A 13972-nucleotide genomic window follows, 5' to 3' on the forward strand; every position below is an offset into this window, starting at 1 on the left:
AATTCCTCTGTTTCACATAACCCTGCTTATTTCCTTTCTAGCACTTACCACAATCTAGAATCATCTTATTTTGTATGTTGTATTTATTTATGTTTTTAAAAAATTGCCTGACAAGCAAATACTCAGTTTGGAAAAATTTTAAGTGTGGTTTACCTTCTCAACAACAGTTACAAAACACCAAATTAGAAGAGTATATTTATTATTTATAATTCAAGCTCTATCAGTAATCTTTAAACTACAATTATATTGCCAGACGACATGAACTGGAATGCTTTGGAGTGGGACCGAGCTGCAGAGGAGCTCACGTGGGAAAGAGTGAGTAAGACTTCTTTCTGCCAAGTATCCTAGTGTTTTAATCCTGACATCTCTTAAAGTTGGCCATATTTAGATGTATACACTAATTTTCCAGTTACAGTTAGTGAAAACAATTACCAGAACTTTAATTTCTAGGGAAAATTAAGTAATGTATTATTTGTGATGAAAATATTTAAAATATTATGATAAACGTCTGTTGATACCTTTTTCTATCTTCTGGCCTTTAATACAAACCTTGCTCCACTGACAAAATCTTTAACTTAAAATTGTGGACTTTTGAAAATGAAGTAACAATTTAAATTTAAGTATTCTGATGCTTCAGTTGACAAAGTAATACTGTTGTATCATGAAATCTTGACTGACTCCATATCTAATGAGTTGAAACCCAAGATGGAAAATTTTAACTTTATAATCATATGATTTGGATTAAAAGAAGATCCAAAATATAAAACTCCCATGAACAGAGGTTTTTCTTCTCTGAAAATGATAGGCTGTATTGGAAAGTAGTGGGTAAATATTATGTTTAAAAATATTGAAAGGAAAATGATCTTTTTTCATAAATAGAATAAAAAATCCTGTTGCGTCTTGAATTAATGCATATTATTTATTTTAGATGCTAGGACTTGATGGATCACTCGTTTTTCTAGTAAGTAAAGCTAATTTTTTTTTTTTTTTTTTTTTTTGGCTGCGTTGGATCTTCATTGCTGTGCGTGGGCTTTCTCTAGTTGCGACGAGCAAGGGCTGCTCTTCGTTGCGGTGTGTGGGCTTCTCACTGCGGTGGCTTCTCTGGTTGCGGAGCATGGGGTCTAGGCATGAGGGCTTCAGTAGTTGTGGCACGCGGGCTCTAGAGCGCAGGCTCAGTAGTTGTGGTGCGCGGGCTTAGTCGCTCTGCGGCATGTGGGATCTTCCCGGACCAGGACTCGAACCTGTGTCCCCTGCATTGGCAGGCGGATTCTTAACCACTGCGCCACCAGGGAAGTCCAAGCTAATCTTTTTTAATAACAGAATTGCGACTTAATTATTTGTCTTAGTGATTCAGTGATTTCAGATTTACAATATGTTCTGGCTTTTTATATTAAAGGTCAAAATGCCCTGTGATTTTTGATTACTTGATACGTTGAAGAAAGTCTGTTTTGTGCATTGAAAAATAACTGGCAAAGCGTAAAAGTTATATTATTTACAAAGGAAATTATTAAACATATTTGATTTTTAGAAAATGAAATTCAAAGTTGATGGTAGTTAAGAATACTTGGTCTTCTTTTAAAGTCCCACCTTGTGGGACTTCCCTGGTGGCGCCGTGGTTAAGAATCCACCTGCCATTGCAGGGGACACACGTTCAATCCCTGGTCCGGGAAGATCCCACATGCCGTGGAGCAACTAAACCCGTGTGCCACAACTACTGAGCCTGCGCTCTAGAGCCCATGAGCCACAACTACTGAGCCCGTGTGCCACAACTACTGAAGCCTGCACGCCTAGAGCCCCATGCTCTGCAACAAGAGAAGCCCGCGCACCGCAAGGAAGAGTAGCCCCCGCTCGCCACAACTAGAGAAAGCCCTCACACAGCAACGAAGACCCAATGCAGCCAAAAATAAATAAATAATAAAAATTTTAAAAAAATGATTAAAAAAAAAAAGTCCCACCTTGCAATGTTTAATGCCTGAACTGGTGAAAACAGTGCAGTTTTGCGCTGTTCACAGAGAGAGCCCCCTGTTCGTTGCGCCTCTCCTATCTTTACCTTAATAATAGAGAGTACAACTCTAAGGTGAAGAACAGTTCTTTAATGAACCTGTTCTTTAAGGAGAAATGATGCTCTTTTCAGGTTCTGTAATACAAAGTCACTTGCCATTTGGGATTTTTAAATAGCTTTAGGTATCAAGATGACTTTGGCTGCAGGTAGCCAAACCCCAGCCGACCAAACCAATAACACAGGAGGAAGTCCAGAGGAAGGATGGGCTTCAGGTGTGCTTGATCCAGGGGCTCAGCAATGTCATTGAAGGGTCAGATAATTTCCATCTGTCTCCTCTGCTCTCCACAGTGTTGGCTTCCTCTTCAAGGCCAGAATAGGAAGTTGAGGTTAGTAGTGTGAGGATTTTGAGGAATGTATCTGATGATAATTCACAGATTAGTAAGAAGGTGATATTAGTGAGCTCCTATTCAAGGCTTGAGTATGGTCAGTATAGAAGGTATTATGTGGCTATATACTCATTTCTGACCTTTACTTTATCAGTCCCTCATAGATGAGTGATAGAAGTCGTTGAGGCAGTGGTGTTAACTCAAGTCCATTCTAATTTTTAGAAAAAAACCACAGGACGACTTCATGCATTTGTTGAAAATTATTTAATATGTACCATGTGCCAGCTGTGATAGTTATTGGATGATTCAGAAATGAATGAAATAGGGTACCTGTTCTCAAAGACTGTTTATAGTTTAGTAGAGAGAAATGAACATGTAAACAAGGAACTTTAGGTAAAGACTCTGACAAACAGTGTGTATAGGACACGAGAGGCATAGAACAGGGCTTAGTCAGTCCTTTCTTAGCAGAGGGGAGTTGTCAGCAGGGAGTTTTTATAGAAGATAATTAGAGGTTGAGGCACAAAAGATGTTGAGGATAAGGACAGTTTGGGAGCCCTGAAGGCAGAGAAGCTGAAAAATTCAAGTGACATGAGCCCACATGCTAAGTAGGAATGTACAGTAGTAGTCCTCTCTTAAACAAACTTATCATCCTCTTGCCACTTGGATTTGTGGCAAATTAGGAACTGATTAGAATAATCTTTCTAAAAAGAAAATCTTACCATGTTAAGATTCGTGAAAATCTTTCCATGGCCCCCTTGGAAGGATCATTTAACTTGATGGTGGGGGGAGGTAGTGGGCCTGGGCAAACGGACTTGGGTGTCCCGATTGTCAGCATGGTGCGTGACTGAGCACACGCGGAGGAATAGATGGGTGGGCCTCATCTTGGAGGCGGTAGTACATAAGCGTGGAGTGTGTCAGTGGCCAGGTAAGAGCGCATATTCTGAGACTTGAACAAAGAAAGCCATGGGGACAGAAGGGACCAGAGAAGATCAAGTGACCTTAAAGAAGGCATGAGAACACACTGGACACTGAAAGAAGTGCTGTGCAGTTTACATTGATATGTTGTTCAGAAATAATGTGGTTTTCAAATTTTTCTTTATTTAGAATTTTTTAGTGTCATATGACTTAAATGAAACCTGGCGATTATTTATGAGAATCTGTGTAGTTTGTGGTAGATTATTAATTTCTGAAGAGGAAATGTTTATGGATTGATTTCTTTGATTTTTTTTTCATGTGGACATTATGAACTTTAAGTTTCATTAGGTTTAGTTTTATGAGCTATCTAATGAAAAATGAAAAGTTATACATAAATTCTGAACAAAATCTCAAAATTATAGTAAAAATTTCAGTCTTCTAACTAAATAAATGGATTAAACGTAAATCAAAAAGGAGATGAATATGTTTTATTAATGCTCTTTTCCTTTAGGAACATGTCTTCTGGGTGGTGTCTTTAAACACACTGTTCATTCTTGTTTTTGGTAAGTGGCGTTTATGCTTTTATTTATGGTATTATGGTAGGAGTTTAATTTTCTAGGAGTCTTGTTACAAGTTTTGTTTTGTTTTTAAACTTAGGAATATATGAAACAGTTTTAGACAGTCATCTGGTATAGGAAGACCCCAGGTATACAGTTACTTTCTTTCCTAAGCAACATTGACTACAGTTATTTACCAACTTTGCTTCTGTTGGGCACTTCTGTCTCTCTTTGTAGAAGCCAGTTTTAGACTGACTTGAGGATATATAATATTCCACATCTGGAATTAATTTTGTGCTGATTATCTGTGTGTTCTTCCCTATGGCAGAAGATCTTGTTTTCATCTGTTAAAATCCTGACCAAGGCCTTACCAGAGACCTTGGCTCGGGATCTGTCGCAGAGGTGGATATAGGCTTGAGGAAAGTGTAATTCCCCTCAGAACCAGATTCCAGCAAAGTTTACTTCCAAACACTTTTAACAACTGTAGCTATGCGGATTCTGTGACAACACTAAGAGTCCCTCCCATTGGGAGTCATGAGAGTAAGGAAGGCAGGGTTGAGATATAGCTGACAGGTTTTTCTGCTTTGGGGAAAGGTAAGGGAAACAGTTGAGTAAACCAAGGTTTTAGAATTCAGTTTCTCAAGGTGGAGTCTGATAGAATTGGGTTATTGTTAGACTCTACTATTGGTGTCTTATAGAGAGACCTCAGGCTGCAGATCTCTGTATAGGGAATATCTTTGAGAAAGTCCTTCCTTAGTGCATATGAGTTACTCCTAAGAAGGAGGAATATTTTCCAAGTTTCTTCCACTCAATTCCAAGTTATTTGCTGTGTGTTAGGGACTAGAAAGCAGTGTTTTCATCAGGAAACAGTTGTCTTCAATAGGAAGCCGTATGGTCAAAAAAGACACTGAATAAGTAGATCAAGGATGAGACAAAAAAATTGTTTTCTGAATATTATCTGTAAAAGAGCAAAAGAAATTTATCTGTATCTTGTTGAAACATATCTTTTAAAAGTTCCATTCATTCTTAATTTTTAGTAGATATTTAAGATGGTGCAAATTAACAGGAAGCCCATTCTTTGTTGTTTTCCCTTGCATATGGGGGTGAAAATGTGTCTGCAGATTATTCTGCATTTATTTCTCATTATGTAAAATAATTGATATATAGAGAGTGTGAAACTCTTTTGATCTTGACCAAATTTTCTTTGAGAGGAAAAAATCTATATAGACTTTAGTCTTTGTTCTTGCAAGAAAAGCTTAGTGCTAAATTAATGTTTAAAGGAACAAGTCACCTTTAAAGCATGAATTATAGAAATAAGAACTCTTGTTTATATAAAGCAAATCTCAACTAAGTAAAGTTTTTTCTAATCCAACTTCCTAAGCTTATACTATGAAAAAAAATTTTTTTGTCTTAGTATACACATTATACTTAAGATCTTTTGAAATGAAACAAGTTTTCCTCTATTTAGGAATATGCTTTTCCTTTTAGATGAGCATAGTCATTGGGATTAAGCAACACTCTTGTTTCTTTCCAACTTGGGTTGCTTTACTGCAGTTTCCACTGGCATTTTTGGACCTTTGTGGTCATGTATTATACTTTGCAGAAATAAAACCTTGCAGTGCCGCTGTCTCAGTAGAAGGGAACAGTCCTGAGAAACTGATCTTAATTTCAGGGTACCTATCTAGTAGTTTCTGCGTAATGGGGTAGAAATTGATTGTTAAAATTGGTGCTTTAGGTTAATATTTATATATATAAATAGAGTTGAAATTTGAAAGTTTGCCTTTCCCAGGGGCCCGCTTGAGTCGTCCTCAGAGTTGGGTGTGAGAATAAAATAGGAAAAATTCTGCATATAGTTATTTCGCATGCTTTAAAATTTTCTTGTGCTTTATAATACACATATTATATTAATAAAATAGTATATGTGTGTAATTTATAAAGAAATTTAAGTGTATTGGGAATACCTGTTAAAATTTCTACTTACGAATACTTGGTCAAAAAGGTTTGGCAGCCAGATCCCTATAGATTCCCTCTGACTTTTGTCTTTATGATTGAGTCTCCCTCTCCCCTTTCCTAATAATCTATACTGTTCAATTATTTTTGCCATTAAAAAAAAGATAATTAAATTTTATTACTGAGAATGAATTACAGTTATATTAACATGGCAAGAAAGACTTGAGGAAAAGAGACTATCAAAATTCTTAATATGAAAATTTTAAGGCTATTTTCTTTTTTTTTAAAAACATCTTTATTGGAGTATAATTGGTTTACATTGCTGTGTTAGTTTCTGCTGTATAACAGAGTGAATCAGCTCTACATATACATATATCCCCATATCCCCTCCCTCTTGCGTCTCCCTCCCACCCTCCCTATCCCACCCCTCTAGGTGGACACAAAGCACCGAGCTGATCTCCCTGTGCTATGTGGCTGCTTCCCACTAGCTATCTATTTTACATTTGGTAGTGTATTTATGTCCATGCCACTCTCTCACTTTGTTCCAGCTTACCCTTCCCCCTCCCCGTGTCCTCAAGTCTATTCTCTACATCTGCGTCTTTATTCCTGTCTTAAGGCTATTTTCTTATTTAACCAGAATATCATCACACTTTACAAAATTACCAGAATTTAATATTACCTAATAATAGATCATATTAAAAATTCTAGATTGTCTCCTTAAATATCATTTTATAGTTGCTTTATTTGAATGAGAATTCAAATAAGGTCTACCTGTTACCTTTTTTTTTCAGTTTTGGACAAAAAAAATTCATTAAATTGCACTAAAGTTCATCTATTTTTAAAACATAGCTGAGAATAGTCAAGGAGATTTTGAAAGAAGTATAGTGAGGGAGGTTTACCTTACCCAGATATTGAAATTTTTTTAAACCTACAGTAATTAAAAAATTTTTTTTTATTGTTTTACTTTTTTTTGTTTTGTTTTGTTTTACAATTTTTAAAGGTTACTTTCCATTTACAGTTATTACAAAATATTGGCTGTATTCCCCTTGTTGTACAGTACATCCATGAGCCTGTCTTACACCCGGTAGTTTACTGTTCCTTTTGGTTGTTAAATCTTAAGTTTTTCTGCTCTAGAATATTTTTTATTTGCTCCCCTCATCTACCCCCACCCTATTTTGCCATTGATTTGTTGATGACACTAGGTCAGCTGTCTTCTACATGTCTCACTTTCTACTATCTTCCGATGACTTCCTGTTGATTCTGCTACCTTGTTCCTTTGTCTCCGTATTTCCTTTAAACTGGAAGTTAAATCTGAGGCCTGATTAGATTCAGGTTCAGTACTTCTGGGACAAAATTTTCACTGGTCATGCTATGCCTATTACTATGACATATCAGGAGGTACATGATGTCTGGTTATCCACCTTTGTCTGTGGTTCAGGTGATAATATCTTGAAGCCTCTATTGTTAGGTTTCATTTTTCCTTTAAACATCAGAAAGTAATCTGTGGGAGGTGGTATTTTAGTATTATGCAAATATCTAGTGTTCCATCAACATTTTACCGAATATGTTTATTATCCATTGATAGTTGCCTGAATTAATTTATTTTTATTAGGCATTACAGAATGGTGATTTTCAAATTCTGTCATTTTTATGCATTTATTGGCTGGCTTTTCTGTAAAGAAGAGCTTGATCTTATCAGCTGGAACTATTTTGTTAACCTGAATTTGTTTGTTTGGAAGAAGCAGGACAGATGTGCAGTTCTTTTCCTTTAATTATTAGTTTTCAGGATAAGGAATTGATGTTCTAACTACTTCCCTTAGTGATAAAAGTGTTTTCTATTATGTTGCTTTTTTCCTTTTGTGGTTTTCGTTTCTGGCTTTCCCTTTTTTGAGTATTATGAAGTCATGAATTTGTATGTATTCAGTGTGTTTTCATCAGTTTTGGGTTTTTTTGTTTTTTGGATGCTCATATCATCTTCACTGTATGTATTCAGTGTGTTTTCATCAGTTTTGGTTTTTTTTTTTTTTTTGGATGCTCATATCGTCTTCTCTTCTCACAGGCCTGTGAGTCTGTTTTCACAATAGTTCTTGTGTCCTTTCACCATGAGTTTATGAGGAGCTTGGTAACTTTTTTGTTCTCTGGTTGTAGAGAATGTCACAGACAGTACATTTTTGGTTCTGGGATCTTCCATTTCTCCAAGAAGCCTTTGTTCCTTTTAGTGGGGTTGGTACTAGGACTGTTCGTTGTTTTGATTTTGAAGTTTTCATTGAGTTTTCCCCCCCTTTTAGCATTTTGCCCTTACCACATTGGCCACTTCTCCCTTGTTGGTTTGGGATTTGAAGAACACGTGAGTATGATACTTCTGCAAACTTAATTTTATTAATTACCCCAAATTTGATATATGTTGACTAAGTAATAATATTGTAAAGAGTTACTTCATTTCTCAGTCTGCCTTATACGAAGGAATAGTTTTCCAACACCATCTCGTTCACCTCTTATAAGCCAGAAGTGGCCTAAGACGTAGTAGGACATGTTGCCAGCTGTGGAAGATGTTCTCTGAACCCCTTGATGCACTGTCTTCCTTCCCGTTGGGCAGGCCAGAGACATACTGTGGGAAAGTTTTCTTACAGGCTGCTTTTTGACCTGCTCCGTTAGCCTGTGTGCTCCTTTCTCTCCCTTTTCCCTAGTTGCCCCATAGTGAATTCAGAAAGGTAATGATATATTAATCAATTTTTTAAAATGTTGATCTGTGTTGGAATGATGGACTGTGGTATTTTCTAAAGAAATTTGCTTTAATTTTGACATTTTATTGCTGTTTTTCAGAATTAGATAAATATTTGGATGGACAACTACTACTATTTTGGGGGGTCCCCAGAAAGATTTAGTCTTTTAAGAAAAGCTGACATAGCTGGAATATTCTGGTCAATTTGTATATGTGAATCCTGAGAGATCACATTCTGAAGTTTCTGAAATGGCAAAGAGACATGTTCTGATATTTAATACAGCTCTCCAAATTCTCACTAGTTGAATGCAAGAACTTGGAAAGTTCAGATAAATGCTTTGATAAATTTTGACTTTATAAACTATCACCACTTGCTACCTGAAATTCAGGAACCAAAAGGTGATGGTATCTTGGGCAGTATATGTCACTATCCAAACTCTTAACTCTTTGTAAGTTGATAATGAAACAGATTTGGCGAGCAAGGGAAACTGAAACATGGTGGTTAGGAGATAGGGTGTCTAAGGTGTACCTGGCCAGAGGACGGCTTGGACACTGTGCTGCTGTTCTCAGGGCTCAGCCCTTAGCAGGTCCGCTTCAGAATGGACTGGAGTGCAGACGATTACAACTTTTTTCTTATTTTTGTAAAACTTAATTCACTCTACTCTTACTATTTTGTCTGCTTGAGTAAAGTGTTATTCTTTAATTTTTCCTCATCTTTTCGTAATAAATAGCAGTCCATGGGAGAATCTGGTTTGCAGAGGTGTCATCCAGAGGGGATTTTATAGTTGTTTTTTAGTTACAAATTCCTGAGATAGTTCACATTTAGTCTACTTGGATTGTTTAATAAACATTGTTAAACTGGGGTGTAGGCCATGTGGTGAAATTACATTTTGTTTATCTATTTTCTTATTTCTAGGTCCAAGCATCCCATTTTGAAGGCCTAATCACGACCATAGTTGGGTATATACTTCTAGCAATAACACTGATAATTTGTCATGTATCCTTTAATGAACCAACTTAGTGTTCAGTAATGTTATTATGCTTACCCAAAGGTTGTTCTTATTAATGACAAAACTATTTCTCTCCACTTGTCCTTTTAGTAGAAGTTGTAGGTATTTGTAGTGAGGATGAGAGCTGAAAAAATATGGAATAAATAAATTCTGTCTGTCAAATAATATTAACTGTTACCTAAATAGTTACCTGTTTCACTGTATCTTTCTTTTTTTAATTAAAAAAATTTTTTTATTGAAGTATAGTTGATTTACAATGTTGTGTTCATTTCTGCTGTACAGCAGAGTGATTCAGTTATACGTATATATACATTCTTTTTTTTAATATTCTTTTCCATTATGGTTTATCATAGGATATTGAGTATGTTTCTCTGTGCTATATACAGTAGGACCTTGTTGTTTTTCTGTATCTTTCTTTAAATGTTCAGGTTTTCCTTGACTACATGCTGTAGGGCTTGGCAACTCTTGTTAAATTTCATAGGTCTCGTCGCTTGCTGGGAGTCTGCTACATTGTTGTGAAGGTAATTCCTGTTATAACTTAAGACTGGAAATGATTTATCCCCATTTGGGTGATATTGATGACCTTTGTTTTTACTTAAGGTCTCTTTGTTAGTGGTGGTAGAAATTGGAGTGTTCCCTCTCATTTGTGGCTGGTGGCTGGATATCTGTTCCCTGGTGAGTTTATTATTCATTGTCATACAATCTGATAATTTAAAGGCTTTTTAAAAAGTGGTCTTTAGGGTGGGTTCCTTTAATGTAAAGTCAATATTTGATAATAGTTTGTTTTTTCTGAGAATGTATCATTGAAGAGTCTTAATGTTGCAAATTTTTCCTGAGTACCTGATTTTTGTGAGGCTCTGTGCACATGTCTGATGTTAGAGTATTTTGAGTGGAACCTTCCTGATAACCAGTGGAGAGTTCTCTTCCTTGTTTAACTCTTTTGAGTTTTATGAAGATGCCAAGACGTTGCGTATAAAAAGAGTAATTCGAGGGAGGTCCTGGTGGTCTACTGGTTAGGACTGGGTGCCTTCACTGTTGTGGCCTGAGTTCAGTCCTTGGTCGGGGAACTCCCGCAAGCAGCACCATGCGGTGCAGAAAAAACAACCGAAAAGGAGTAAAAGACTGCCTCGTAGTAATTAACTCAGCCTAACCGTTTAACTGTGGTGTTCAGTCTTGATTAAAATCTTTAATGACTGTCAGTGATCATCAGTTTCTTCTTTTCTTTTTTAATTTATTTATTTAATTTATTTATTTTTGGCTGCACTGGGTCTTCATTGCTGCGTGTGGGCTTTTCTCTCGTTGCAGAGAGCGATGCTACTCTTGGTTGTGGTGCACGGGCTTCTCATTGTGGTGGCTTCTCTTCTTGCGCAGCACGGGCTCTAGGCCCGTGGGCTTCAGTAGTTGTGGCACGCGGACTCAGTAGTTGTGGCACGTGGGCTCAGTAGTTGCAGAGCGCAGGCTCCGTCCGTAGTTGTGGCGTATGGGTTTAGTTGCTCCGTGGCATGTGGGATCTTCCCGGACCAGGGATCGAACCTGTGTCCCCTGCATTGGCAGGCGGATTCTTAACCACTGTGCCACCAGGGAAGTCCAGTTTTTTACTTTTCAAAAAAATTTAAATGTAGAAAAGCTGCCTTTGGTTCTGAGATAACATTTTCTCCCATACCTTTCTATTAAAACTTGTCATGAATTCAGACCTGTAACCAAGAAAGGAAAGTATTATGTTAGCCAGAAATGGTTCTTTCACAATAGCAATATTGGTAAAGTTCTTATTCATCAACTGGTTTATCAGTATTGCCTCTGTAAAATTTCTGAAGTGTCATATATATCTTTGAAATGGTATCCAACCTATATCATTTGTATTTCTGTGATACCATGAAATGGCTTTAAGAGAACTGTAATTCTAGAAATATCAGAACCTACATGCATAGTGATTCATTCACTTCCTAGAATATGAAGATATTAATTCAGCAGATGTAAGCAGTACAAATCTCTCTCACGTGTACTGTTTTGTTTTAGGAAATGTTTGATGCTACTCTGAAAGATCGAGAACTGAGCTTTCAGTCGGCTCCAGGTACTACCATGTTTCTGCATTGGCTGGTGGGAATGGTATATGTGTTCTACTTTGCCTCCTTCATTCTGTTACTGAGAGAGGTAAGTTCTACAGGGAAGTTGCAACACTGTACATTTATGAAAAGGACTTTTGCCTTAACCACAAGTCATGCCTTAAAGGCTATGATGATTTCCTAGCTAAATCATTTTCTCTGTTATTTTATTCTAAGAGGGAACAGCTAATAGCCTAGTTTGGCTCAATTGCTTTAAAATGTTTTTTAGTAATTTGTCTCAAAAATTGACAAGTTTTATTATTTCTGTCTAATTAGTTTTGAGTTTGAAAGATGAATAGACAGAGGGATAAAAATTAAATAAAAACACTTGTTTTACTTGGTATATATTTTAACCATCCTCAAATACATATTCTTGGAACTTTATGTGATGTGAGCCTGTCTTGGACTTCATTCAGGGACATTTAATGCTGGAAATACCCAAAGGGTATGGTTTTGCAGGATCAAATATGTAAAATGGTCTTGAAGCAGACACCTAAAGTATAGAATTATAGTGAGGGTCCTTTATGATTCTGGTTCACTCACCAGATGGGTACTTTCACTAATCCTGTTTTCAGAATACAGTCCTTACTGATTTGGGGGCAGTGAAAACAGGGTCAGTATTTGACTAGTATACATCTCATGCTTAGTCATCTGGTGCAAAATGAAGTATAAAACTTGAGTAATTCTGATAAGTGTACTTTCCTCTGTGCATTCTTTCCCCAAATAGTACTGCATGCTCACTCTATGCCAAACAGTGTGCTGTATGCTGGGGTGATAGTGAGAAACAGAGACAAAATCTCCACTCTCTTTGATTTTTGCATCCTGGGAAGGGATACAGCCATGGAACAAGGCAGCTTACTCCATTGAGAGTGGTGATGGAGATGTGCAGGGCCTAAAGGAGCAGGCTGACGACTAATCCAGTGTGAATGGAATACAGAAGCACAAAGGCTTAATGCAGTTCTTGGTTATTACTTTGCTCTTTGAGAGATTTGAGGAGTTGGGGATGAGCCTGGGGGCCAAAATATTCTCCTGAATCATATAGTATAAGTTCAGTAAATTCTGTTTGCAAACAAAGCTTATATCCTTGTTTTGAAATTAGTGATTGAGACTACATTAATAATGTGTTTTTTAAATTGTAATTATACCTGACCTCTAAATTGCATTGTTCAGTGATTAAGTATTTTATACTGAATTTTTTCGTTTTATCAATGTGGTTTTTTGTTGATACAGAATCCTAGTATTTTAGAGTTAGACTGAACCTTAAAGGTCACATAATAACCGCTTTGTTTGGAAGGTGAAGAAATAGAATTTGGGCAGATGAGATGCTTTATACAGGGTAGCTCAGTGAGTGTGAGCCACCCAGAACTAATCCCCAGACCCATTCATTGCCCATTACCCATAGCCTCTAGGATTGATGATTCCTACTGAGCAAGGGGAAAAGATGTAGATGGTAAAATGAAGATACTGAGAAACTGAAGGTTTTTTAATTAATATAACTCTTTTCGGGAAGTGTGAGACTGAAATCACATCTTCTGTTTAGTACACTTGTAAATTGTAACCTAATCCTTTCCAGATTATACAATATAGTGATAATTTTTATGAAAATACTTATTTTTCGAGACTTCCCTGGCAGTCCAGTGGTTAAGACTCTGTGCTGCCACTGCAGGAGGCATAGGTTCGATCCCTGATGAGGAAACTAAGATCCCTCTTGCCACGTGGCGAGGCCAAAAAACCAACCAAACAAACAAAACTTATTTTTCATCTTGGAGATCTAGATTTCTTGACAAATTGTACTTAAATTTTTCCACTGAATGATTAAAAGCATCAAAGGACATCAAACACAGGATAGTTTTAATAAAGATTGATTTAGGAACTTCTTTTCCCAGGAAAACTATATGAATTTTCTAGGGCCCATTTTATAAGATGCCAAAATAATTTTAAGAGCTTATTTCTCTATTAATGTTTTAGCTCATATACAGAGCTTGAAGACATTGGTAAGTATTTATAGCATTTAAAATATATTTGCAGGTACTTCGACCTGGTGTCTTATGGTTTTTAAGGAATTTGAATGATCCAGATTTTAATCCAGTACAAGAAATGATTCACTTGCCTATTTATAGGCATCTCCGAAGATTTATTTTGTCAGTGGTAAGCATACTTTTTTTTTATTGTTTTTGAAGTAAAATGGGCTACCCTTTAGATTTTTTTTTTTTTTGGTCGGGAGGACTGGTAGAGTGGATTGAATTAAGTTTATCTAAGCCTGTGGAAGTTGGTTATCAAATAGCTGTTTTATTGGTTACTTTGATAAAAATAAAATGTTAGTAAACA

The 13972-nt window shown here is 36.6% G+C and overlaps 1 protein-coding gene across 1 annotated transcript in view; it reads left to right on the forward strand.

Moving 5' to 3' along the window:
• The window catches only part of MARCHF6 (membrane associated ring-CH-type finger 6), a 75143-nt gene that overhangs the window by 35332 nt on the left and 25839 nt on the right, over positions 1-13972 (forward strand). Inside the window, exons 8-16 of the mRNA XM_061189129.1 lie at positions 254-315; positions 929-961; positions 3815-3866; positions 8099-8157; positions 9449-9529; positions 9995-10063; positions 10143-10217; positions 11559-11693; positions 13673-13792. Of these exons, the coding sequence (XP_061045112.1) occupies positions 254-315; positions 929-961; positions 3815-3866; positions 8099-8157; positions 9449-9529; positions 9995-10063; positions 10143-10217; positions 11559-11693; positions 13673-13792 (686 nt within the window). The remainder of the gene's footprint in view (positions 1-253; positions 316-928; positions 962-3814; positions 3867-8098; positions 8158-9448; positions 9530-9994; positions 10064-10142; positions 10218-11558; positions 11694-13672; positions 13793-13972) is intronic.

Source organism: Eubalaena glacialis, chromosome 4 (assembly GCF_028564815.1).
Source record: "Eubalaena glacialis isolate mEubGla1 chromosome 4, mEubGla1.1.hap2.+ XY, whole genome shotgun sequence".
In the NCBI taxonomy this organism is placed as follows: Eukaryota; Metazoa; Chordata; class Mammalia; order Artiodactyla; family Balaenidae; genus Eubalaena; species Eubalaena glacialis.